The 27,927-nt window shown below is 46.3% G+C and overlaps 1 protein-coding gene across 6 annotated transcripts in view; it reads left to right on the forward strand.

The window, feature by feature from the left end:
- WBP1L (WW domain binding protein 1 like) overlaps positions 1 to 27,927 on the forward strand; it is a 49,703-nt gene that overhangs the window by 17,980 nt on the left and 3,796 nt on the right. For 3 of the 6 annotated variants that reach the window (XM_048946630.1, XM_048946629.1, XM_048946634.1), the window contains one exon: positions 17,976 to 18,078. In XM_048946630.1, the coding sequence (XP_048802587.1) occupies positions 17,976 to 18,078 (103 nt within the window). Of the gene's footprint in view, positions 1 to 9,497; positions 10,078 to 10,111; positions 10,398 to 17,975; positions 18,079 to 27,927 lie in introns of those variants that run through there. The other 3 variants (XM_048946631.1, XM_048946632.1, XM_048946635.1) reach the window with 3 other exon arrangements.

The raw sequence follows: 27,927 nt of genomic DNA on the forward strand, positions 1-27,927 counted from the left end.
CTGGATTTTTATATTTTTGCTGGCTGGCTGCAGATGTTGATTACAATTCAGAAAATCTTTAGGGCTTGAACTGGGTAAATTTACTTGATGTTTCGTTTTCAGTCATGCGTTTTGATCCTTTACTGTGTTGGTAAAGGACTTGGCAGAGGTGTTCAGATCTTGGTAAAATGTCTCAATCTGTGCTGTTGACTACAGAGAAGAGTTGGTCTGTGTTTCTGTTTCTCAATACGACTCACTGAGGAGGATCTTGGGCCCTTCTGGAATGACACTAGGGCATTTCTAAGATTGCTGTCCCACCATGTGGTCTTTTGCCAACAGTGAATCTGTGTCTTCTGTGCATGAGTGGCTGTTTTATGCTGGGCACAACCTGTGTAAAAGTGGAGCCATGGGGACTGTCCTGTGTTTGTGAAGAGTGTCTTATGAGCATTTCCTACCTTTACCAAATGCTTGGCCTCTGTAGGGGTGTTCCTTGCAGGTCGGTCAATCTTGGGCAACAGCCTGACATAAAAGAAAACCTGTAGAGCACCAGCTTATTCTTCAGAAACTGATCTTATTTCAGATTGCTGTGTTACTCTGTAAAATACTGGGATCTGTAGACTTGGCAGGAGGCTTCAGCAAGATCTGGGCTCTCTGTCAAACCCTTGACCTCAGTTGACGTGTCTCATACCTGAGGATGGAACTCACAAGGGACATTCTCGGTATGTGTGTGCATGCAAATTTCTTCCAGCTCATCCAGCTGAGAGAGACCAGGAGTACTTGATTCGGGATCTGGTGAGAGCTGCTAGAAGTGGCAGCAAGACTTGGAAGTTCTGTTTCACTGAGGAGCTTCTACACGTACAAAAGATTGCTTTGTAATTTTATTTATTTATTTATTTGAGTGAAACATTGCTTGAATTTCCCAGGAATTTGGAGATGTTTTTGACAGTCGCTTATTTTTCCTCATGTTGACCTCAACTCAGCATGAGGTCAGACTCGACAAATGCTCTGCTGGGTGCTGACACTTTAAAAGATAGTTGTGTTGTCAGTTTATGCTGAATTCACTGCACAAATGGGGTATATGTTTTAAGCAGTCTGACATCTTTTTCTTATGCCACATCTGATTTTTAAAAGGATCTTAATTTTTATTTTATCATCTTTTTTTTTTCTTTTTTTTTTTTTTTCCTCCCCCTGATGTTAGAACCAGCTACTAAGTTCAGTCTCCCAGAACTGGAGGGATAATAAAGACTTTACTGTTTTTCCTTACTTTTGGTCTTACAACTATGTTGCAGCTGATGAGGAATATTCAAGGCTTAAGAAAATGTTCTGAAAATATGGAGTCTAAAGATTGATGAAAAAAAAAGTGAAAGTATTAATCTAAAATTAAATGAAAAAGGTAGAAAATGGTGGGGCTGCTGAACTTTGCCCCTCAGCACTAAAGGATGACTGAGGGAATGTGTTGCTTATGTTGCTGAGTAGAGAACTTTGTTTGGGATTAAATTATGGTACAGTGAATTCATTAGGTGACTGGAATTTATGCGAGGGAGTCATCTGTGGAAGTGATGGGATCCTGGAGAGGTCTGTTCTGCTCTGTGCTAACAGTTTGGGAGGTAGAGCACTTGAGATAAAGGCTTGCTTTATTTCTGAAGATGGGAGAAAAAATAATGTGAAGCCCAGCAGCAGTCAGTAAAAAATGCAAGAAGAGGCAAACAGGGAATCTGAGACTTTAGGATGCATCAGGAGTGCAGCTGTTATTGCAAAACACACATTTTTTTATGATGCTGTAGTAGAGGTGTCCTATGCAGGTCTGTTATTGTACTCTACTAGTAAGTGATATGCACAGTTTGGGATGCTGTATTTTAAGAGATGTTTAAGTTGGATATTGAAAAGAGAGTCAAACTAACATTTGGTCCCTATGGTCTTTGAAAAAAGTCTTCTGAAAGCAGTTTGAAGAGTAGGACAGCAAACACTGGTGCTTTAGGTATGTTGAGTTCTTCCTGGAGTAATGTGATGGACTGGGGGACTCCTGAGAAGCCTTCCCAGCTGATGCCTCTAGGATTGCATCTCGTCTCTGAGCAGCCCTGACATGAGAGGCCCAGATGGCCATGTGGAGGAGGCTTGGCACTGTGGGTCACCATGTCCTCCTCCAGCCCTGCTGCAGCCAGGGGAGTGCTCACCTTATCTGCTAGTGGAATAACAACCACTAATGGAAATTAGCTGGGATAAGATAATGCCCATTAAGGCAGGTTGTGCTGGTCAGTGTTTTGTCCTGAGATAAAGCTGAAATGAGTTTGTAATTACTGAGCATTGACTTTTGTTTAATAAAGCATATTTATGCACGCTAGGGGAATGTACTTTGATGCCGAAGGAGTGACCCTACGGATAGCAGGACGGTATGAAGCAAGACAGCGGGGTGTCCGAGGTGTCTGCCCTCGGAATGACAGCGCTGCCTGGCTTGCAGGTATGCGGCCCAGATTGAGAACCTGGCTGTGATTGCAGGTGCCACCAGTGCTTCCAATGCTTGAGCAAAGTGCAAACTGCGTAATGTCAGCGCTGGAACTCGATCCAAGGGCATGGCTTCCTGCAGGCTGCCTGCTCCTTACACAGCACGCCTGTCCTGGGGCAGCAGTGCTGCTGGGCACCCACCCTAAGTACTCCCAATGGGTGTTCTTAGAGCTCTGCTGCCGAGATCTCGAGCAGCTTTCTGGCACTCTCCATGTTTTACGCTCAGGGAGTTAGTTGCTGCAGAAGGGCACAGCTGATCGTGGGAGGCATGGAATTTGCTTTGTGTGCTTGAATCAAAGCAAGTTGGTACCTGGAAACCCACGTTCGCATGCTCTGTGCTTTATGTAGGTGATGCTATCGGAGGGCTTTCCTGGTTGATGCGATCCCAAAAGCTCTCCAATGTGGTTGGCAGAGCAACAAAGTGTGTAGGATTTTGGGGGGCCGTTCTTGTCATTTGACAACGCAAGCCAAACAGAACCTATGCTACTGCGGGAGAAAGGCTAGGCTTGCAAGTCCTGACATAACCCCTGTCTGTGAAACGGCAGAAAGACTGGAATCTGTACTTAAATATATACTGTGTTGGTTTATTTATTCCTCATTTTCTGTTTATTCCTCATTTCAAAAGAAAGAGATGAGTTCGCCTTTCTTCTCCAGGCACTCAGAGAGCTCCTTAACGCAGTAATTTGGGATAGAGAAGATGAGCATGTATTAAAGATGAGGCTTTCTGAAGTGGTTTTTCCCCAAAGTTTCGTGTTTTAAAAAATTTCTAACAGCAGAGGTTAAGATCTGATAGCTCTCCTAGTGTTTTGTCTGGTGATTTAAAAGTGATGGCTTTAATACTGTTGTGCTGTGATCTCTTAAATGCTTGCGGTATTGAGCTTTCTTAATAGCTAAACTTGTGGTTTCCTTTTATTCTTTGCTTTGGTTGTATGAAGATACATGTACACAACCCTTAGTGCTCTTTCTTCTGGAGAGCCAGCAGTGCTGCCTTGTACTGGTCAGTGGGAAGCCTTCCCTGCCTCCTTGTGCCTCAATTAAACCCATTGTTTGTGGCTGTGTACCGCGATGTGTGATCCATCACCCACCGATCGATGGGTGGAGGTGCTGCTGCAGAGCCTGGGTGCCAAGTCTGGGGATAACAGCTGAAAAGCACTCTAGTGCACATCTGTAGGGCAGTTTGAGGACATTCCTTTGCCTCAGCACAGCCTCTGTAATACTGCTCATGTTACATTATCGAGCCATAATAGCAGGGTGCTGGGAAAGAGGTGGCTGCTGATGTCTCTGTTTTTCCTGAAGGACTTCCCAGAAGATCCCTTCTTTTCACAGAAAGATACGTGCCGTGGAGTAATGGTGCTCTGCTGGAAACAGAAACTTGATTCTTTGAGCTCAATTTAGAAAACCTCTTTATTGTATAAAAAAAGAAAAAAGCTGAGGAAAACAGAACTGTGGGGACTTTTGTGAATTTGTTCAAGTTTTGGCAAACTTAGGCTCTGAAAACACCAGTGAACTTTAGAAAGATCTGACCGGGTTGTGTAAGTGACAGATATCCCAGCAAAGCCTTATGCAGTGAGAGAACGTGACAAGGCACAGAGCTGGTTAAATGGCCAATTAACTGCACCGCGTCTGAAGAAGGACCTGAGCGTGTCTGCCATCAGGTGCCCGTTTGACAATCATCGCTGAACAATTTTCTCTGGCTAATAAGAAAAGTAGCAGAGGTCAATGCTTCCTAATATGCAGGGATGCCACCCCTTCAGATTGCATGCCCCTGTAGACAATTACAGATTGCACATAGTATGCACTTGCATCCGTGTGGGTGTTTGCCATGTCACTGCACCTACACCTGGTGTGTGGGGCTGGGTTGTGTCTGCGCAGCAGCATTTTGCAGAGTGGCACTTGAGAGGGGGGTAACAACGTAGGGACTCGTGACCTCTCCTGGGTTTTGACTCCCTGCCCATGCTGATGTGATGCAATTCAGCTGATCTCTGACCCTCTTCTCCTGCTCCAGACTTCTGTCTTTAGGCATATCTTGGTGATGAAATGCCACATAACCTTCTTTGTTTTCAGTTCTCTGTTTTTGTGAGAGATTCTTTTAAAACACATTTGCAGGTAGAGAAAGATCAAGCCCTGCATGATCTGCAGGGCTTGTTCCTGTCGTGGTGAGGCCCAGCAGCAGCAGTGCTGCATCCCAGATAATTGCTCCACGTCTGTACCTATCCTTCTTATTGAAGACTCATACGTTCAGACTGTCTGCTGGCATAATTGCCTTAGACCCTGCTGAAAAATTCATCTCCTAGGACCCCAGAGGGTCATTTGGAGCAGCATTATTCCATGAAGTCTAAAGGCAATAGAAGAGCAAAGAAGGAAAGTAACCTTGGAATCAATGCTAGTCTCCCCAGCACTAGTGCCGTTAGCTTTGGCAAATCCTTTCTCAGCAATAAAGCCAGCTGCCATTTTGGCATCAGGACAAGCAGACTTGGCATCAGCCCCTCTGGCACCAAATGCACGCTTCGTGGGAGCTGGCATCAGCGGTGTGAAACAAGGGTAAGACCCAAGGGAAATGCCAAGCAGACATGAGATGAGCACTAAAAATAGCGAGTTGCTGTCATTTGGAGAGAAAACAAATAGCACCCCTAAGAGGAGGGTGTCTTGAGATTTCCATCAAGGTTATGCTGGTAAGCAACTAGCATTAGCAGCTTTGGAACAATGCTGTCTGCTGTGATGATGTGACCAGAGGCCAGGCACCTGCTGTATTTTTGGTACCCACATGGTACAAGATGCTAAAACAAGAACAGACTTACCGTCTTGATCCCACATTTGGGGGATCCTATTACTGTCTGCACTCTGCCTTCAGACTGCTCTGGAGCATGGTGTCTCCTCTTGAGCCCTTACCAAAGGTCCTGTTTGCACACACGAGCTGAAGGAAAACAAGAGCAGTGCTGCCAACAGCAAGAAGCCTGGCGGGCGTCCCTGCAGCACCCCGACAGGCCAGCCCTGCTAGAGACGGCTCGTCAAATGTGTAACAGCTGATGCCCTGCCCTGCCCTGTGCTGGCTCTGAGGGAGGAGTTGGCTTTCCTATGATTTCATGGCCCACTCCAAACTAAAACTGAAGGGTGCCCAAAAGCTGGAAGCACTTGAGGGACAGAATTGACCCTGACTCCACTGAAGCAGGTAATGTCGTCTCTAATAAGGCAATTCTATCTCTTTACTCCCCTCCACCTCAGTGGCTCATGACTTTAAAACTTTTTTTGAGGCCTCTGGGCTTGCATAGCAGGCCTGGGTATGAAACAGCAGTCATACAAAATAACCATGCAAATAGTCTTTGGCGTTACCACACGTTGGCTTGGCTGCAGCTCTGCTGCTGGGAAGAAGTGCCTGCTGGACCTGTGGCTATCATTTTCCCCTCCTCAAGAAAAAAGCAGTGGGAAACAAGGTCGCTGAGGGCTGACAATTTCAAGCTGTGCTTCACAAAAACTATTTTGGTCCCAGGGAAGGAGCCTGGGCTTTTCACTGCCGCTGCTCTGCCATCAGCTGAACAGTGGGGCTGGTGGTGGGGCTGGGACAGCCTGGATGAAGCCAACTTCTGTCTCCTCTGTTGGGTGGGTGTTGGGGAGGGCTCCTCTTGGGCATCCCCTGCCCCATCTGAGCTTCCTGCCCTTTCTTGTGGCAGCTTAATGCAGAAAGCAGCTTCAGAAAAGGGATTGCTCTCCACCACGCTGAGCGTGTTTTGAAGGGCACAGCCTCTTCCTCCCTGGTTAACCAGTTACTTGGAGACAAAGCGCAGGTGACAGCGGTGAGGTTGAAAAGCAGTGTCCCTGTTTGCTTATCTAGACTGAGTAAAGCAGCAGAACTGTCTTGTGCTTTGGAACCACCGAGCTGACAGAAGCGGCAACAGGCTTCAGGGAGAAGGACCTACCCAAGAAGATTCTGACCACTGTAAGCCCCTTGTACTTTCTTTCGATTTTCTTTCGATGTGCACATCAAAATGTATTGATCCAACAGGTCTTTGTGCTTCCTTGCGTGTTTAAATGTATTGAACAGTCTGGTTGTGGCACTGGCTCACAAGTCAGTTTCCACATGTGCAATGTGTTTTGCTGGTGTTGCTCTTTGTTCTTTCTAGCAATGAGGAAGTTGGTTTGGCCTGGGAAACATTAAATACAAGTGACTTTGGTGTCCTCGTTTTGTCTTTGAACTGCATACAAACTGGAGGGGAACCCAGTTTAGCCAGTTCCAAAATAGTGCCAGTAGACACAAAGGATCTGGAAGGTTTATCAGGACCCTAAGCAATAGAGAAGATACTCTAGGTGCTGGGAAATGCTCAGAGTGGCCTGTTCCTATTGTCTGGAATTTTCTAAGACTATTCTTTGAAGACAGAACCAGTGCTACACATTACAAGAATCCAGTGCACCCACTCTGTGTTGGAAAGCTGTGATCCTTGCTGCTGTGTCAGAGTGGGTGATTGGCCCTTTGCTCTTCAGGAATCGGTGACCAGTGGGCAGACTTTGCAGGCAGAAATGGTCTGCAGGCAGCTTTACACTGCCCTTCTGTTCCAATACTGCTCATCTCCAGATAACTCATCCTGTTTTTGCTAGCAAACAGATCCCTTTAGAACTTACTCTGTCAAAGCAGATGGAGCTTGGTTATTCCTGGATGTTATCTTACTGAAAAGAGATAGGGATCTGCTTTTATGTCTTCCTATACGCTGTTTTTTTCCCCCCTTTTTCTTTATCCCAAAGCCATCTCCAGGATGGGGAAAGATAAAGTCACGCTCCTTCAGGTTGCTGCTTTCACACATTGTTTGAAGTGCCTGGCAGGTCTGTGCAGTCTCAGTTCTAGCACCCCAGGCTGTGGAATGACTAATGGAAGCAGATAGCTGATGCTCAAGGAATGGTGCTGTTAAGAGCACAAAAATAACAGTGTCCTGTGGTAAATGAAGGAGCTCTTACATACAATTGTTCCACCTTCATGGTCATCCTGTGTATGTATAGCTGCACTATCTGATTTTTTTTTAATTTTTTTCCCTAGAACTCTGATATTGAAGTTTGAGGGCATACTACAGACTACCCAGGTTTACTGTTCCTCCAACAGGACTCCAGCAGTGAAGCCACTGAGACTAACATTGTGCTTCAGGCTTGACAGACTGGAGCTGCACCAGTTCATTTTTGTTCCGATCATGTTGTCATATTTGGATCATCTAAAGGTCAAGCTATCTTTCTGAGGGTGTCAAAATGGATAATGTGTCTTGCTGGGTTACTAACCCACTCACAAACTTGTCCCATTGAACACTGCAGCAGTTCTACGGTGGGCCAAACAACTTCCATTGCCTACCTCAGTAACAGCGTAAAGCCTAAGTCTGTGTTGGGTTGTGAAACTGTCACGGAGCATCCTTTGTGCATCGTGTTTGGGTGGGTGGCATATTCAGGAGAGCAGTCCTACTGATGAGTAGAGCTCGGGCTTTTTGTTCCCTCCTTCCCTCTAAACTGCAGTGCGATGTACTCTGATGTGCTGAAAAGGGTGGCTGGTGGCTGCCTAAGCAAGCAGATTTTCAAAATAATGTTGATCACTTCACATGTTCTTACTTCAGCCTTGACTTTTCAGAGCCCTCACGTGATTTATTTACAGAGAAACTGTAAAAACTTGTGTTTGCTCTGTTCGTTTTATCTTTGATAAACATGTGAGATATGTGGCCTTGTAGATGTTAAGCTCCAGGTTCGCGTAAAGGAAGTGAAACCCATGCTGAGCTGTTGCTTTCATTAAAATAATAATTATTTCAGCTCTGCGCGCTCACAAGCAGAGGGCAGTAGAAAATTGGAAGGGTTTTGGAACAGATGATGAGCAGATGAAGGCTTTGGGAAAGGATTTTGCATTAAGAGGAGTAGGAAGATTGGTATCTTTCACAAGAAGTTAGCTAACAAGTACAGGCTAATGAATGGGTGAGAAGATGGATGGGGACTTCTGTTCCCACCTGGTAATATTATGAAAGTCAGATTAGAAGGTGGTGAATTCACTACAGAGAAAAGAAACTGTCTGTTCATAACTGCTGCTTGTGAAGCTCATGGCTACTAAACAAATCGTTGTGGTTAGGGCTTCAGGTTTAAGAACAATAAAATAAAAGAGGGTTAAAAAAAAAAATGATACCTCTTGGAATACTCATAGCAATTGCAATGGTAAGGAGAACCTATGTTTTTTGAAAGACAGTGTGTCGATCAGGAATCAAAAGGGATGAGCTAACTTGCCCAACTGCAGGGGCTGTGAAGGATGTTGCTGCTTTTCCACTAAGGCCTTCATGACTTGTCTTAGTTCTGGAATGAAACTTTGCCTTTTGAATAATGCTGGAGAAGAGCAGGTTGTTAAAGCTGGATTGCCTCTGACTGAGGCATTCGGAAGTGGCTGCATTGGCTCGGCCCCGAGATCTGCCCAGGGCCCTCTGGCAGCAGCCAAATCGGGTATTTCAAAGGACAACATGAGGCCGCAGAAAGCTGCCCTTTTATTTCATTGGTGTTTGTCCTCAGAATTGGAAAAGCAAAGGTTGAAAGTTTAATCTAGGAAGCACAAGAGCTGGAAAATCCCGTTGCCTAACTGATGGTGGTTCATGCTGGTGTTTTGTATCTTTCAGGGAATTGCTGATATGCCTATTAGCAAAAACAGAGATATGCTTACTGTAGACAGCAAGTCTCTATGGTGGCTTAAAGATAGTGAAAAATAGATAATATTTATGACATCTTCACAGCCTTATTGTATGGGTACGCCCAGCGGGGTTCTCGCTTGGGGCTGGGAGGTGGTGGCAGTGCTCAGGGAGGACTTCTGGCTTGAGGACAGCGAGTACTGCTTCTTGCACTGCTGCAAACTGCCTGGTTTCAGAAGTTGGAGAGGCCAAAACCAAAGGGAGTTTCCTCTATGCTGAACGTTCCCTGTGGTGCTTGGTGGGGTGCTGGCCCCCACGGGATGGACGAGGACAGCTGCTCATTGAAGAGACGCCCAAAAAATAGAGGCTGCTGAGTGTAGGTAGGAAAAGGAAGTTAAATTTAGATTACCTTCTGCAGTGTCATCTCCTACCTCAGTGTGGAACTTGCTGTACTCCTTGCTGGGGAGAGAGGATAAACAAGAAATGCCATCCTGCACACCAGATGATGAATTTGTTTATAAGGCTTAATTGCCCCTTGGCACAGCAGCGTGAAATGAGCTCTCTTAGAATTAGAAACCGTTGGTGGGTTGGGGCTGGTCGTGCGCTCTCTGGAGAGAGGGATTAAAGTGCCTGCTGTCACCTGTCCCAGGGCACCCGATCCCAGTGGCAGTGGAGGATCACTGCCCACGGCTCTATGGGGCCAGGGCTGGCTGGGGACCTGAGAGGGCTCAGAAGCTGTGAGGACACTGTATGGGACCGTCTGGAGATGCTCGGATGAAACCTGCTGCTCACCAAACAGCGAGAACATTCAGGCGTTTAACCTATTGTGGAGGAAAAAGCTCTTTTGCTTAGCGAGCTGTAGTTCCCAGCGGGGACTACATCTGTCGGCATCCAGCTCGCGGAGCCCGGCCTGCTGCCAGCGTCCTGCACCGGCGCTGCAGCTCCTCTGCGTTTTCACCGGCACTGCCTCAAGGTTCAGCTTTTTTTCTCTTTGCTGTTTGTTTCAGAAGTGCCCGACCTGATGTCATTTCCACCCCGGCTGGGCTGCGTCTGAGATATGTCACGGGGAGTGGGAGGAGGAGGAGGGGGAGCCAGCGAGTGCGCGCCGTGCCCCAGGACCCTGTTTACTTTGCATTCCCGGCCGAGGAAGCCCTGGTTTAAATAGGATCGGAGGCGCGGGCTGCCCACAGCTGAGGAGGAAATGCTTGCTGCGGGGCTTTAAATTCCTGCGTTCCCATGCGCGGGTGCAGAGGATGAGCCTGCAGAATGCCTTTCCTCTTGGGTCTCAGACAGGTAACCGGGCTCGGTGCGGTGGGCGCTGCTTGCTCGAGGCTGTAACTTGCTTTAATTTATTTTATTTCCCCTTCCTGCATTAGGAAATGATTTTCAGTTCCCAGAGCCCTACAGGAGGCACTTCCCCATCCGTAGCATTTACCCGGGGAGCACGGCTGCTTTTTGCTTAGTGAGGAAAGAGCAAAGCAGTTGTTTGGGGGAAGAAACCCCTGTTCTGGTGGTGGTGTGTAGGGCCACAGCAATTTGTGCCTGGTTGGTTTTTATAGATACTTTCCGCAGTCCTTAATATGAGATTGTGTATTCGGTGCTTGAAAACTTGTGCCAAACTTTCTTGCACGAGTATTTTGAGTGTTAAACTGCGTTTAAAAGAGAAGCAAGTTAGGCACATGTGTATTCTCTCTCTCTCTTCTCTGATAAAGGTCACCAGACAGAAAATGGCAACTTTTTGCTACCCGGTTTGGTGGCTTTTTAATTTTTCAATGTGAACAAGGAGCTTGGGTAATGTCGTAGCTGGGCATGGAGGGGAGTGAGAAACGGTAGCAACTGGCCAGCTGCTCCCTGCCGGAGGAGAGTGCCAACTATTTGTTCTTGGGCTGAGGGAGAGCAAACCCTTTTTTTGGTCTGGGAGGCACGTCTGGAGGGGAATCTTAACTGTATACTCTCTCCAGCGCTGCTGGGTTCTGTAATCCACAGTAAATAGATACTGCATGATACCAGCGTGCTGCCTGCAGTTTCTAAGGGGGCTTTAAAATTTCAGGATCTGACTGCAGCACGGTTGAAATCCCAACTTGCTGTTGTTTGGAAGGCAGTATGACTTAACATACTGCTGAGCAAACAGTGCTGTCTCATTTTCCTTATCAGTTCAGTTTTTGGTGAAATGCAGCTCCCCTCCTCCCTCCCTCCCAGCCTGCTGATCTGAAAACAGTTTTACATAAGAAACTACCCCTAGCACAGTGACCTTCTGTCGCTAGATGCAATAGCTCTAGCATTTCACTTGTCAGTACTCGGGGCAAAGGGGCTTTCCCTAAAAACCTGGGAACTGAACCGAGGAGGGAGATGGAGACACAAAACCTAAACAACTTTGGGTAACTCAAGTTGCAGCCAGCACAGCTGGCTTAAACACTGAGATTGCTCAAGTTCCACAGGCGTGTTTTTCTCTCAAGTTCCTTTCTTTAAATGAACCTTTTCATTTTGGGAGGATATTTGGCACGATTGAGGTGCTGCTTAAAGTGCAAAGCCAGCAGCGAGGTGCTCTGCTGCCTGGTTTGCTTGCACTGCTCACAGCTGTTTATCTCGGAGTGCTGGATGGTACTTTTCTGTCTGCTTGCAACTTTTCTGCATAGATACAGAGGCATTTACAGGAAGCAGAAGAAGGTGTTGCCTCAAGAGCAGTTGAGCAAATCTCTCGACTATTTTTATCCACCGATGAGAGATCCAGTGGAAATGAACTGCTTGAACTTCAGTTTTAGATGAGGGGAAAAAAAGTATTTGGGGCCGTGTCCTTCGTGCAGATAGCAATAAGAAATTTCCCACTTCTAAAATGGGGAACAAAAGAGTTGGTAGCCAACAGTGCTGTTTAATTAAAAGCGTGGGAGGAATTCAGGAACATCTCGTCACGCATCCGCCTCTATTGTCTCTGCTGTTTGCACTCGGACTGTAAACCCTGGGGTGTCAAGAAGGGCTCTGCTGTGCTCCTGTTCCAGGGCACCCCTCTTCCCTCGGACCCATGGCATTGCAGCATGAGTGGACCCATGGCTGCTGCTGATGAGTGGTGGAAGCAGTATTTGGGTTTGGGTTTGTTTTTTTTTTCAGTGGGGGTGATGTTTAAATGCCTTTGACGTCAGCACAAAGTGGGTGTCTGTTTAAAGCTCCCGCCCCAGGAATCGTGGTGGTGCAGGAGCTCAGTGATCGTTTTTAAGCACATTTCCTCTTAGGGCTGCAAGTGGAAGCTTGACTGCGTCCTTCTGCTCCATTGCAGAGACAACAAAGGGGAACGGAAGGTTAAAGTGTTGGATGCCCAACTTTTCTGATTTTTAAATTTTAACCGCTGGATGGTTTTGGTGTTGTCAGCTGTTTGGTGGCGTGAAGCACCCAAATACAACAATCTCAGAGCTGTCATTTGCTGGAACTGGTGTTACTGTGTGACGCCAGCTGCAGCTGGGAAACTTCTGCTGGGGCAGGAACACTTTCACGTGAGGTGTGGATATGGCAGCTCCCGCAGCCTGAAAGTGAAACTTGCCATAAACAAAAATGAAAGCAGCCCTTCTCAAAGTCTACCGGTGTGTGGGAGGGCAGCCTTCCTTTAGGTGGTTGGAGTATTTCTCTGCAATGAATGAGTGCTACAGACCGATTTGTTCTGTAGGTAAAGGCTGATGAAACCTCAGAGGTGCGTGCTGTGTGGGTGAGCATGGGCGTGTGTAGGGTGCCTTATGAAGCAATGCCTGGGCTTCATTTATTTTCAGCCCAAGCTGTCCGTTACAAGGCGGGCTTACAGGGATCTGCCTGCTGTCGTTCTGCCAGGGGCCGATACCTGAGGTTCCTGCACATCATGGCAGTCAACACTGCTTTCATCTTCACCAAACTTTGGTGCTGTGTTCAGTTGGTTGTAGCTAGTGTTGGCCCAGCCCGATATTTTCAGCAGCTCATTTTGTGTTTGCCAAACAAACGCTGGTGACAGTGTGCTAAGATACCAGTAGTCACTTTTGTCACTCCGGGTGCTTAGGAGTATATATGGTTCTAACACTGCTTGCGAGTCACTCTAAATACCTGGCATTTGTGCACTTTCCTGCAGGTAGCAGCACTTGTTTGAGTTCCATCTTTTGTGGCTGTCCTGGCAGTGGCTGAGTACTGGAAGGCAAGGGTCTGTCAAGACTTTTTTAGTAGCTGCTTACTGCTGCGGTCCCATGAGAGCCATGCGGGCAGGAGGCCTGGCATAGCCAGAGCTTGTGCCCAAGGCCCACTGATGCCAGCAGCACCATGCCCCAGGGCGGGTGCCATCTTGGCAGGCCCCTTCAGCCTGCTGCAGCTCTTTTCCCTATGGCACTCAGTTCTTCACCCCTGGCATGCCGTTATTAATCCTCCTCTCTTACAGTCCAGCCACTAATTGCTGTATGCCCTGACACATCCTGAAGCTTGGAGAGGAGAAAGTATTAGCGTAGGCCTAAAACCTGGCTACCCTGTCAAAGAGAGGAATGGCACGGAGCCTGCTGCCAGGAGAGGCAAGTCCAAGTGCTCTCCTCGCTCTCCGGATGCCACCGGGGCCAGGATGGATCGATGTACCCTGGCAGGGCAAATGACACAGAGGCCATGCACATGCAAGGTGCTCATATTTAAGGTAATAGAGGCTGGATTTCTGTGGAAAGGAGAGACAGAGCAAAAAGCTACAGTGGTTATTAGATCCCTGCAGTATCAGGCACTCCTGGTTTGAGTTACCTGGTCAGTGCCAGCTGAGGAGTCATCTTTTGTAGGCGGTTCATGCCAACTATGCACTTCTGAGCGTGGGCTGCGGTGTTTATTGCTGCTGTTGCACGTATTAATTTTCAGCTTGGAAAATAGCCACGCCGGTCTGGAATTTGCTCATCTTCATCTTTCTCCTTTTTGACATAGCAACAGTGTTACCAGGCCAGGTGCTGCTTTTTTCAAAGTAGAAATGTGTGTTTGGAAGTTCCTTGATTGTTTGAGTGCAGTCATACTGCACTGCCAGTCATTTCTCCTTTCCCTCCATTCCATATATTGGCTTCAGATGCAGTAAATCGTAGCAACTACAGGCATTAAACCCAACGGTTTAGTTCTGAAAACCGCTAGAAAGTCAGGTTACCTCCTTGGTTACAGTGAGGGGCAATGTGGGCAACTTGCAGACTTCCAGGAATGCCTCCTGTCTTGATTGTGCCCCACGTTTTGACCTTTAATTTGTCACGTAGACCTCCAGCAGAGGTCCAGTATGGAGCTGGAAGGTGGAGAAGGTTGCTGGCGCTTTTCCCTGATGCTGATGTTAGTGTTTGCTGTGGCTTCAAGTCTGTCATGTGCTGCTGCCTTGAGTCCTCTTATACCTGCTGCTTCTGGATGTTTTAAGTATTATTTGTAAAAGCACTTGACAGCGAAAGTGTGCTCCCGGCAGAGTTGGCAGCGTTGTTGTGAGTTTATCACAAATGCCAATGTATCGACAGTAACAAAAAAAGGAGTAAAAAAAAAAAAATCATCATCTTGTGTTTGTATGGAAACACAGTTGCTTTACAAAGTTTGTGTACGACAAAGGAAAACTAATCCAAAACACCAGATTTAGAGTATGAGCACTCTCCAAGTGCGCCAAAATGAGGTCTTCCCAACTCAATGAGTTCCTTAAGAATTAGGATTTAACAAGTGGCTGCTGTTAGCCTGGGTGGGGGAACGAAACAGGCTTCAGGGCAGAGTCATCCAGAAATCTCTTGCCTTGAATGTGCATCAGAGATTCTCTGCAGTTTCCCAGATATTGGTGTCAGCTATAGGATAATGCCAGGGAGGCAGCAATGCACAGGCAGCTCCCAGTACGTGCTGCTTTGCAAGACAAAGCCAGTTCACTCCTTGAAATTAGCTGGAGTTCTCCTAGCTTTGCAGGAGGGAGATAAGGGATGGCATGTTCAGGCCTCTTAGTTGTGAAACAGGAATACTCTGCTCTGTTTGGTCTGAGCACACGGAGAACACCCTCATGTAGACCCTGCTTAGTAATCCTGTCTGGAGGCGTCTGCAGCTAGCTCAGCAAGGGCTGGCAGGAGGAGTGTGCCTGCACGGGCAACCAGAAGGCAGACAGTCCTTCTGCAGGGATGCCTGCGTCGGAATGCGATAGCCACTAGCTGCTGGCTGAGAAAATGCTTTAGGAAAGAAGCCTTCCTGCTCAGTTGTTTTTGTAAGGCTATCTTAAAAAAGTAAATAAAAATCTTTGTAGTACTTCAGTTTAAACTCCATGCTGCAAAGAATGATTTTAAATGATCGAAAGTGGTGCTAGATGGCAGCTAGAAATGACAGCAAGCCAATGAAGTGTAAGTGTTCCAATTTTGCTTTTATAAGATTTTTTTCCCTTCCCACATGTGTGTTATCTGTAATATTACAGTTTCAGTCCTGTGCCTTGTCTGTGGCTGTTGGTGTGAAAGAGGAAGCGCAAGCCCTTGTCTTGTTTCCAGGTGACACTTAGACTGTAGATAACTCTGTTACTGATGTGTCTTAAGTAGTAACCCTTTGGCTGCTTATGACAAAAAGAATGAATGGGAGGAGGAAGTAAAAAGTAATGCGACAGTGATAATAAGAAATGTGCAGGATGGGATTTAATTAGGAAATGAAGCCTAATCAATGTGCTTGGCAGTAGGTAGAGGATTCCTGACAAGACATGGTGCTGCTTCTTGGCTTGTGAAACGGTGGATGAAAACGTACAGGGGCTCTTCTTTTTGCACAAATTATTCTTGACCTTGAGAAGGGAGAGGAAAAGAGGCTGAAACACTTGATGTCTATGAGGTACCTGTAACTCTAACCCAGTGCTCTCCGAACACTGGAGTTTCTATCTAGTATCTTTTTCCAAAGATTTGGTGCCTTTCCCCTTTATCTCTTTCCTGTGCCAAGATGTGTAACCTGACGTTGGAGGTGGCTGTGCTCTGAGCAGGGGCTTGGACCACATGACCTGCTGGGATTCTTTCCAAACTAAATTATCCCTGGATTCTGTGAAACACTTTGGAAGCAAGTTCTGGGTTTGACACGTGGAACTGAATCTGGCTGCAAGAAGAGCTCCCAGCCACCTGCTGGTCTCGATGCAGGGCAGCTGGCACTGCGTCCTGCGTGGGCTTTGGCAGCGTGGCTGGTGGCCAGCACCACATGGGCTCTGAAACCTGCGGCTGTCTGATCTGGGGGTGTTGAGAGCAAACTCTGAGCTCATTGACAGCTATGGGTGTTTCCATATTAGCAAGGAAGAGTATTTCTCTTGGTCAGAGTGTAGAGAAACTCTGACCAGTAAGCCTGAGTTCTGCTTCAGGTGGGAAAGCAGGATGTTGGTTGACCCTGCGTCTCCAAAAGCAAACAGGAGAGCCTCTGGAAACACTGGTGTTGATACAGGTTGCTGCTGCCAAAAGACACCATTATGTTCCTTCTTGTTAGTCTTCTGAAGCAGGCAATGCAGAGTGGAACAAATTTTGGGAGGGAAAATAAACATAGGTGGTCAAGGACAGATCGGTTGTGATGCAAAGGGGATCCTGAAACGGCACCATGGGACTCTGTTCTTCCGCCAGCCTCGCATGACTCATTTGCTAGTTCAGCATTGATCCTTGTGTGTCACAACTGTAAACCTCAGGTGGTGACTTTCTGGCTCGTGCACTATCAGTAGGGTTGCAATTTTGCAATAGGAACTTAATTTCTCAATTTGGCTGATGTGAGAGCCAAAATCTATCACGTTCATCTCTTGCACTAACTCTGCAAAGTCAGCAAAAGTGAAGAAAAATGTAAATAAACCAATGAGAAGATAAGAGACTAGATGTTCTATTTTTTTTTTTTTCCTGACTAAAATTACAATTTTTGGAATGAATAATGTGCCTGAAATGGAAAATGCTACGTTAGCTCTGCAGTGCCTGCTAAGAGTTGCTGTAGGCCACTGTGATTAGAGATGGAAAGCTACTCCTTACTCTATATGAGAAAGTTTCTACTTTTGATGTATGACATTTTAAGACAGAGTATGAAAAGTTTACTTTAGTTACCTGCAAAGCAGATGTGCTTGCAACATCCATGTGTTTTAATAAGGTTTGTTTTCAAAGAAAGATGTTTTGTTTCCTAACTTCCAGGTTGCCCCACCACCTGTTAGAGATGTACACACCACGATTGTAAAGCACTTCTGTTTTCTTGTGTTTTGTACTTTTTCCCACCCATGTTTCCAGACTAGTAGGAAAATGAGAACTCCTGGGGGGAGACTGAGACTTCACAGCAAACTCCTTTTCCATCTTAAGTGTCCTGAGGACCTGCTGGGTGACACAGTGCAGCTGATTTGGCTCCGCTCCTGGACTACTTCGCTATTCCAGGAAGAAGTTTTACAGGAATGCTGATCTTACATAAAGCATATGGCTAATTATGAGGGATTCATTTTAGATTGGAATCTTGCAGGAACATAATGTAATTACCATTCAGATCTAAATGAATCCAAGCAGTCTTTTCTCAGATCGCAACGTTCTGTTTATGATGTGCTTCCTCCACTCAGCATTCAGCCCCAGTAACGCAGTGATACTGTTTAAAACAGAGAATAAATGAAGGTCCATCTACAAAAGAATGCCGTGTGCCCAAAGCATGATAACTGTTAAAAGGAAAAGACTGATAAGAAAACAGCATTGTCTAGATGCTGAAGCAATGTAACTCAGGAGTTATTTAAGAGAGATAATGGGTTTTCTTCAAAACTGTCATTTGTGGGACGTATTCTTTGCTGGTCCCTTGAAATGTTTTAATCTTTGTGTATTTTAAAATTTCCCAAGACCGTAACTTGTGACTCTTAAAATGCTTGCAGATTGCTGGGTAAAATAAATTACATTTCAGAAGATACTGATAAAACATCTTAAAAGTGTGTCTGTTTAATTTTAGGACAAGGAAACCTGCATGGGTGTCAACAATCAAAGTTACATATGTGAAACGGGCCACTGTTGTGGACAGTCCCAGTGTTGCAACTACTACTATGAACTCTGGTGTAAGTCCTTCTGTTTTGTATGGCTTCCCTTCCTAATCTGCATGGCTGTCATACTGCAGGTCTGGCTTGTGTCTTGGGAATATTGTATTCAGCTCTTGTTTTGCATTGCCATTGCATTTAACTGCAATGCAAACTGGAGTTGACTCAGTAAAGCAAGGGAAATAGGACTATTGCAATGAGCATTGCCTTCTTTTGGGGAGTAATGGGGCTGTCTTCGCATGTTCATGACTGGAAATTTGTTGTTTGGTATTTTTGCTGGTTTGGGCAATACTGGTCTGGACAATAGCATTGGATGTGACTGAGGAAAACACACTTAAGGGAAGATGTTCATCTGCACAACTCTTAAGTTTGACACACGCACTGAATTAATTCAGTATCTTTCTTCTTACTGATTCAGTATTTTTTCAAGAATGACAGTTTATATCTGATTTCTCTCATTAAAGTTGTCCTCTCAAGGAGGAGGGCCAGGACCTCTATTCTCCAAGGAAACATGGTATTGGGAGCACAGCTCTGGGGGCAGAATGGGCCTGGGGCAACTTCTGTGAGCTGGCAGTAGCTGAATGTGGTCTGCTGTGAGGAGCATGCATTGCCCGTCTCAGGCTCTCTTATTTCCTGGGCGTTTCTGCAAAATCTGGGCTTTAAACCTACCCACTTCTTGCTAATGGTTATGTGAACTTCGTGCTATGTGTGTAGGGAGCAGCAGGCAGGTCAAAGCGGGCCAGCAAGGCTGATAAAGAAGCTGAAGGGATAGGAAAGTTGAAAATGCTGAAGTTTCGAGGCAGCCTTTGAATTGTGCCTGGACTGACGGTGTCTTCCTTTCCCAAGGAGGAACCATGGAAAGTTGAACACCGACCTTGACTTGCTGCAGTACTGCCAGGAACCAGGGCTGTAAGAAGGCATTTGTCCTCCAGGAATTTGGAAATAAGGAACTCTGAATATTGTACCCCCATGTTAGAGACTGGTGTTATTTTCCTACTATATCCCGTGATATCTTGTGGTTTTTATGTAGCTGTTCTATGTACATAATTCCTCTGCGGTGCCAACAGTTTCACTTTCAAAGTAGTTTGTGGAAATGTACTATACGTACAAAGAGTGTCACTTAGCCTGAATGTAAGAGCGGGAATAGCTGATGCTTCATCCTTTAATCCAGAAACATGCTTTTACTGAAGTGGCTGTAAATTAAGCAGGACTGTAATGGCCTTGCTGTAGACATGTTGGGTATCAGGGTGTTGTGCCTGGCGGTGTGAATACAAATGGCAGCAGCTGAGTGCTCTCTGGGCTTTCGACAGCAGCTTTACATTCAGAAGTCTCCAAGCAGTTGCGGGAATGTTTTGGGATGGGGTGGGTAACCCTGGGGACAGCCGGCTGGGATTTGTCTGGACCAAATGGGGATGCGTGGACAGAGCAGAGTTGGGAAGGTCAGACCCTGCTTTGGACTTGTGTGGGTGGGAATGTAGAGGAAGAGGCACATATCCAAGGGCTTAGATGCTCTGTGGCAAACAGGATCTAAATTGAGCAACAGCATGGAGTACAGCTGCACGCTGATGCTTGTTGCAGAGTTGCCATGTTTCTCCCCTGTACGCCTTGAAAGAGGCTTAATGGAACTGCATGCAAACAATAGTCAGAACAACAGCCCCCTGCCATTCTAATGAAAGGATGTTACTTTAACTGTCTTTGTTTTCTCAACATGGCATAGGCTTTTAGATCTGACAGTGTCTGACTGCGTCATAAATGGTTTTGGAAGGTGAAAACAGCTTTTGCTAGGAGGAAGCAGAACATTTCAGGCCTCTTTCTAGGGCAAGCACACAAGCTGCTTTGAGATCATGGAATGAGCACGTTAATGGCACACACTGATGAATGGTTCCTTGGGGGAAATGGGTTTCTGTGTCGAGTTTCACGTTCCTTCTGCATTGTGGAGAGCATCGTACGTGGCTCTGAGACAAGGGCAGTAATGCAAACAGGAGACCTATTCTCTCAGGCTTTCTGCAAATCCGGGCAAGTGCCCAGCATCGATTTGCAGCTGGTTAATGTTTTCAGGGCTTGCTTTGCCCTTATGTTTGTCAGGAAAAGGTCTCTGGGATGGGGGTGGACGTGCAGGGAGGAGCACGTCCTTTTAAATGAAAACTCGTGTTGCAGAGCGTGCCACCACAGCTTCAGAAACATTCTCTTGCTCCAGAAATTGTGGAATATCTTCAGTTTATACGTGTGGTGAGGCATCCTTAAGACCTTTGAGGTGAACAGCAACAAGAATATATGCAAATAGTCTTAATAACAAGCGAGGAAATAGATTGGCTGTGTTGAAGTTAATAGTACATTTTGGTTAATGAACAGTGAAGTCAGCAGCACCTTTTAGGTACGGCTTCACACTTGTGTTGTAATTTGATTTTAGCCAGTGTGTGCATGCACTGAAGTAACTATTTTCAGAAGTTTCTCCTTTGCTCAGAAGCTCCCCTGACCACCAGTGCCTGGAAAAGGCCTTCTTGCACGTCCTGTGAAGTCCTGGATATTTTACTGCTTAGTGGGGAGAAACAGAGGAGGGTGGCATTTGAAATGGAAAAGAAAACTCGTCTGGCTTTGTTGGCTCTGCCTTTTGAAATGTGATCCTGTCTTGCGGCCACTTGGAGGATTTCCTATAAAAAGGATCATTTTTTCCCTGTTTAAGAATTTGAGGGAAGTTTGTCTTTGAAAATGGCTGATCTCAACGTTTCTAGACAGCAAGTAAGGTTATGGTAATTATAAACCAGTCCTTGAGGGCTGTGGAATAGGATGCAAAATCAAGGTATTATTTTGTTACGGGGTGGAGCGGAGGAATGGAGAACATGATATGCCAAGCAGGTGGACAGCCTGTGTTTAAAATTAGATAACAGCTCAGTTCAGATTCCCACCCATCTCTTATTAAAAAAAAAAATTACGGCTCTGTGTTGCCAAATAATAAGATTATATCCAGGTTTATGTTTGTAGGACTAATACATGCAGGTCCTATTAGTTCCTAGCTGAAGTTTGGCAGAAGGTAGCCCATGATGTGTGGAGGGTGCTGCAGGCACCGAAGAGAAGAGGGTTTACAGTTGCGAATGCCCACCTAGGGGAAGCTGCCCTTGTGGCTGGTGGTTGCACATTTTAGCCTAACAATTTCTTCAGGCTCCCCAGAGAGGTCACAGTACCCGAGGAGGAGGAGGTTGTGGTCTTGGGGCAGCCACTGGATTTTGCTTACAAGTCGTTTTTGTTCATGTCCCTTATGACGTGCTTGTGATTTACAAGAGTTTTCTGTTGCTGGCCTTTGTCCAGGCCTAATGGGTGTTTTGATGCAAAATGTTCCAAAATGGCACTTTTGATGCTGGAAGAAAGGAGGTAATTGAGGACTGTAGTTACTGTGTTTTGCAGGTTAAGAATTAAGGCTCAAATGTTCCAGATTTTCTGAAGTTTATGCCTATAATGTGGTTTGAGAACCTAATCCAGATCTCCTGACATCCATCTTCGTGTCTCCCTTACCCTGCTGAGGGGCAGCACAAAATCAGACGGCTCCTGAGGCATCAAACGCAGCAAATAAAACTATGGAAAATTATTTTACGTGGTGCAGTTGGAAGAGCAGTATGTGGTGCTTGGGGAATCGTGGAGCGTGGAGACGGGCAGCTGCAGCCCCTTGGTCATTGAGGTACCGCACAGCAAGCTGTGGTGCTGAGTGAGGATTCACATGTGCCTTATTCTGCTTCGTTTTGGCTGTGTTAGCAGTGACACTAAGCCCTTCTGTTTCCAGTGAAGGGAAAAAAAATCATCTTGACTGTTTGGGCCTTAGTGGAAGGGTTGTACGGGAAAAAAATGTTCTGTTTGCAGGCAGCACAGTTGATGTTTTTGCTGATTTTGAGTGTTTTGCTCATCTCTGCACGCTTCCCTTTGGAATCTCTAGGCAGCTCTTTTCCCCAAAAAGTGTGCTGCCAGAAAATGTTGGCAGGCATCTGCTTAGTTGCTGAAACTACAGCAACTGCTGTAACACGTACATGTTCCAGGTCAGCTTCATAACAGGAATTTGTTCCCAAAGACTTTGCTGCAGTCTCCAAAGCACTCAGTCAAATAACATCAGTCCCGTTTTCTTTCTAACCCCATGTCTTCAGTCTAACCAAGCCCTTTTCTGGAGGGGGTTTGCCCTGTTCCCCACTTTTCTCCCAGCCTTCTGCATGGCTCTCCTTGCCCTCCCTTTCTCAGATGCTTCACTTCTTGCTGCTGTTATTCCTCAGCTGATGCTTCAGCCATAACAACAGTGTCTGCAGATTGATTGCCTCAAGTGCAAGATAAGCAAAAGATTTTTCTGAAACGCTTCTTTTTTCCATCTTTTTTCATGGCAGTGGAGGTATTGTGTATACTGGCTGCTACTCTGAAAGCTAGAAACCAGCTGTCATTAATATCCATCGTCTTTGGTTGGAGTCATCAATCTGGGGGCGAGTGAGCAGGAGCTGGAGATGTAACTTCAGTAACTTTTTCCTGCAGTGCTATCAGGCTGGTGCAGCCGTTCCACTAACATAAAACTGTCACTGAAAATCAGTCTTTCCCTTGTGGCTCATTGACTGAGCAGATGGGTTTCAGCCTGCTCTGGTTCCCCAGGACCAGTTAAAAGCACAGTTGCACACAGCATCGTGCTGGCACAAGAAGAGTTGGAGGAGGCAGCACGGTGTGTGAAACAGACAGGCGGGAGAGGACCGCGTTGCTCGGCAGCCTTCTTTTTCCTAAGCGTCCATAGGCCCGTGGCCTGGATCCCCATCTCACATTCTGGAGCAGCAGCACCAACTCATAGGGGCTTATGGCTGAAGAAGCAGGAGGTGAAGTGGTCTCTGTGCCAAGGACACCGTAAAACCCACGTGCAGCTGAACTGTGGTACTGGTTAAATGTCTCCTGGTCTTGATAGTAGCACTGGCCCTAGGAAAGACAGTTTCCTCCCAGCCGTGGCCAGCTGTGAGGCCACTAGTTGGGAGATCACATTTTCGTCAATGAAATTGTCCCACTTCTGTTGAGAACCAGCTCTTGTGAAGCCAAAGCTATTACCCAGATGCTTGTCAGGAAGACACAAAAACACTTTGCAGTATATTTTGGCTTTCTTTTAGGGGACTTCCTGCCAATAGAACAATGGCATTTGCCCAAGTTTACCATGAACTTGAGGGCAGATTTCTCTGTTCCTACCCTTGGAACGCTCCAGAAAACATGTTTTCCATTTTGCACAGGATAAAAGGAGCTTCCCTTTATGGGACTGCTGATGGCAGCATCTCAGGCAGCAAGCACAGTACTTGACCTCAGCATCAGAATGGACACTGCTCTTCACTTTTTTGTAGGGAGGGAATGCTCTGTTTCATACTCAGGAGATAGATCGTTTATTCTTTATTATTCTTAAGTTTGGGCAAAGCTGTGGCCTGGTTAGTGACCAGAACAGTTTTCTCACAGCTCTAAGCTTGATGTATTCTTTCATGGCTGGTAGAAAGTGCCTCCAGTGGATGGAGGCACTCCATTGGATGGGATATCCCCATTGGATGGGACACTTCTCCCAAGAAAGCTGTAATCATCACAGCCTTCTCCTTCCTGAGTGTTTTCTTTGCTTGTGAGCAGTGGCTTTCCTAGGAAGTAATTCTGTTCTCAGGTCTTTCTGCAGTTCCTGTTTTGGTTTCCTGAGCTTGATGCTCATGGGAAGCTTGCAGCTTTTCTCTGAGCCTGTCTGATGCTGAGTAAGATGCTGGTGTTTTTTCTGTCGTATTTCTATGAAAGCTTTTGATGCTCTGGCAGGGAAATCTCTTGGCAAAACTCAGCTCCTTGGCTGTGTCTGATTCACTCTTTGCTTGCATCATTATCAACCCATTGGCATCACCAGTGACTTTGACGGAAGATAGAGCAGCACTTCTCAGTACTCAGCCTTTTTGGGATCATAGTGCGTCCACTTCTAACTCTTCCATAAACCAAGAGCAAGCCTAAAATTGCCTTGAAATCCAACAGTCTGCTGCTGCATGTTTAGCTCCAAACTGATGCTGTGCTGTTATCCACCAGTGAAATTTTTTTCTCTCTACTTGTCATCTGCCCCTCAGACTGCAGTGAGTTTTGCTCCCCATGATCCTGACCTAGTGGGAAATGCCAGCTAGAGCTTTTCTCTCAAATCAGACAATTTTGTGACAAACCTGGCTCAGGATGCCTGCTGCCTCCCAACAGTTTCTCCTTTTGCAGTGACTGCCACAATAGCCCAGTGCAGTATAGCTGAACACAACTCATGTCCATATGGGCAGGAGGCACATGTGAAAGAGCGCTGGCAAAGCTTTTGAGGACAGTGAAGACAACAAGAAGCCCATTTTTATTGAGCCTTTAGAAGCCCTTTCTTGCCAGACTTCTGTTGCCTTTGCACATCACCCATTTTCAGCACAAGGCAGGGCCAGTGCCTGCTTTGCCACGAACCAGGTATTAGCTTGCACTGATGCTGTGCTCAGCCTCCACATTTCCTGTTCCCGTCGTGTTGTCTTTGGATGAGATTTAAATTTCCCTTCTTCCCCTCTTGCCAGATGAGCCGTGTGTGCACGGGCCAATGCTCTGCTCGGTTTGCTCCCTGCTGCTAGTTTGAAGCCAAACGTCGCCAGGTGTACAAATGCACAGCTCAGCCCTGGACATATTCACTGTTCTCTCCATACTTTTAGACATAATATTTACACTTGGCCGTTACACGTAGCTTTATTTCAAACAAATGACTGTACTATATATTTGCTGGGCTTTTACAGTTTTTCTGTTCTGCAGCCAGCATTGCAGCTGTGCCCAAACTTCTGGCTAGGGCATGTTATGGAGCCTTTTATGGACTCCCAGCACCGCTCTGGGCATGCAACCAGACCTGCTCCATCTCCTGGCTCTGGCTCCTCTGCTCAAGCAACAGGTGAGCAGCTCAGCACCTATAGTGTCCTGTTCTGTTGCTTCCTCCATGCTGGGAAGGCTTATAGTCCTATGACACGGGCATGCCGCTGCCTGACAAAGTGAGGGAAAGCCCATAAAGAGGAAACCAGGAGCCAGGTGGAGCAAATAGATCTGGGGGCACACAGCGCTGACCCGTTGCCATCACCCAGGCAAGTCCTTGGGTGTGTGCTGAGTCAGGAGTTGAGTAATTCCTCGAAGCTCCAGGAAGTGTTGGTGGTTAATGAAACCAAGCAATAACGTGGTATTAGTGGGTTCTTTTTCTGGAAATTCCCATGAAAAACACCACTTTTTGTGCATTTGTGGTTGCGAGCGCTCATCGAGACCCTTGGCACAAGGATGGAGGTGTTGTTCCTGGCACCGTGACCAGATTGCAGCTCAGTAAATTACGATCTGTTTACTTACAAACGCCACCTGCGGTTTCAGTAGGATCCAGCATTAATTTATTAGCCTGAACTGCTGTACGCTGTTTACAGAGCTGCTGAACGTCGTCTTGCGAATGGCTGAGCTGACTTTGACCCCTATTCCGAGCTTGTGCACCAGTTTGTCTGCAAAGCATTTTGGGATTTGGAATGAGTAGAGAAGATTTCTAAAGAAATACTTTTTAAATCCACTGCATGCAGGCTCGGGTGGGAGCAGTTATTCCCTGCAGAAAAATTCGGCTGCTACAGCTGAGATTGCTTAACAGTGGCAGTTCTCCAGAACATCCTAACTAAGTGCTGCTTGCTGCTATTGCATCTAGAGTGCTTGGGAAAGGACATGAATAAATGTGTTAAAAATCAGCTATTTTCATGACTCGCTGAAATCCCTGGATAGCTGGGTGTAATTTTCCATTGTTTTTGAACGGATGATCACGGATTGCTCTTTGAATATAAGGAGTACTGAAAGATGAACTGCAGGCCTGCTTTGGCACATGGTGACGTGCTGTGCGAGTGACCTGGTTTCCATGAGTTGTTCTTGCTTCCTCGGCCAGCGAGAGCTGAGGAACCTTCCCTTAGCAAGAGCTAAAATATTGGTGGGACTCTTCAAACTGCGAGACAGCGACTGCAAACCACAGCATGGAATCATAGATCATTAAGGCTGGAAAGGCCAGCGAGGTCATCCAGTCCAACCATCAGGCCATGCTCATGACAGCTCTAGATCATGTCACGCATTGCTACTTGTCTTGAACACCTCTAGGGACAGTGACCCCACCACCTCCCTGGGCAGCCTGTGCCAATGCTTCACCTCTCTTCCTGAGAAGAAATTCTTGCTACTACCCAACCTGAACCTTCCCTGGCATAGCTTACAGCCGTTACCTCTCATCCTGTCTGCCTGACCGGCTTAGGAGGGCAGGGAGGACTTCAGCAATCCCTGGAAAACTTTCTGAAAGCTTTTGTAGGATCAAGGGGCGTTTGGAGGGCAATAGACATCTCTTTGCTCAGTTTGAAGTGAGTGTAGAGGGCATCTCAAGTGCTTTTTTTTTTTTTTTTTTTTCCTTCTGTAGAGCAGAGGTCTGGCTTCTTCCTGCCCTTCTTCATAGGGCTGAGCAGGCTGGCTAGAAAATCTGCCTGGGAACCTTGATTTCCAGCCAAGCAGAAAAAGAACATATAAAAAATAAATTAAAAAGGAGCATGCAACACCTTAATTTGATAGCAAGTTCTGATAAATCTGAGTAGGAGACAGAATCTGGTCCATTAGGGAAGCAGGTTGTGCAAGGCAAGGGAGAGATTTCAGTTTGCTGTGCCAAAATAACGTGGGGATTTGGGTTACGACACAGGGAGGTGCAGGTCCCTGCTCAGAACGCCTGGAGGCACAGCACCAACTCACCTCCACCAGCGTGGGGCTCCAACACCAGCAGTGCAGGTTGACTGCACTTTGTCCTGAGCCAGAGCAGTATTCCTCTCGTTCTTCACATTCCTCAACTGTTCACCTTTCCCCACCCAGCTCTTAGCAAAGAAAACATTTCTAATCCAGAAGGAGATGCTGGGGACATGGAGGTATTGTGATGTTGGGCTAGAGGATATTATTAGGGCAGGTTAGTATCGAAGGGCGGAGTGACCATGTTGGAAATGGGCTTTAGCATTGGCTTTGCGTGCTTGGGAAGAGGAAGCTGCAGCTTTTTTGATACGTCTCTGAAACTCATTGCTAATGTATGGCAGCAGGGAGGCAGCTTTAAAGGAAGGGGGGTTTCTTGGTGTGTTGGCAGGACTTGGGCAAATTCAGGAAGTGCTTGTTTTAAATTTCCTTTCAAAGAGCACTGTGTGTCCTGTGACCATGCACAGAAAGCAGCCGCGGCCACAGGCAGAGCAGAAGTTGGGTTTCTTGAGGATTCAAGGCGAGGGGCTGGATTAATTTAATTTTGGATAATTTAAGACATTGAATACAAAAATAAGTTTTAAAAATATTTTGAGACGTTTATGTAAAAGGAGTATGTTTTTGTTAAACATAACAATGGAGGATTTGGGCTAGAAATTAAAGAGCAGTGCAAACAAAAGGAAAATGTAGTGCTTGGGGTTTTTCTCTTCTTCTGTGGTTAATCTGCAGAATGTCTTTTGTGTCTTGATTATTATTTTGAAACCAGGGTGGCTGTGGGAGTCAGATTCAATGGTAGTCACTGATCTGCTTGTGTTTTTTTTTTCTTTGCCAAAAGGAAGAATTTCCAGTGGGTGGGATGGGTGGGTGGGTGGGTGGATGGATGGATGGATGGATGGATGGATGGATGGATGGATGGATGGATGGATGGATGGAGCCTAAGCTCCATATTTTGCTCCTCTAGAACTGTGACTGAAAGACACGCTCCATGCTGTACCAAGGCATGTACAAAATTACCAAATCCTCCCAGAATATCAGTCGAAGCCTCCCGGTGCACAGAACCCAGACTTTCTGACAGTTGTCCCAGTTGTGTTTGTCCCAGTTGTGTTTCCTGGGGTTGGATGTGGCTCTTCA

The sequence above is a fragment of the Lagopus muta genome, chromosome 5, assembly GCF_023343835.1.
Source record: "Lagopus muta isolate bLagMut1 chromosome 5, bLagMut1 primary, whole genome shotgun sequence".
NCBI classification, from domain to species: Eukaryota; Metazoa; Chordata; class Aves; order Galliformes; family Phasianidae; genus Lagopus; species Lagopus muta.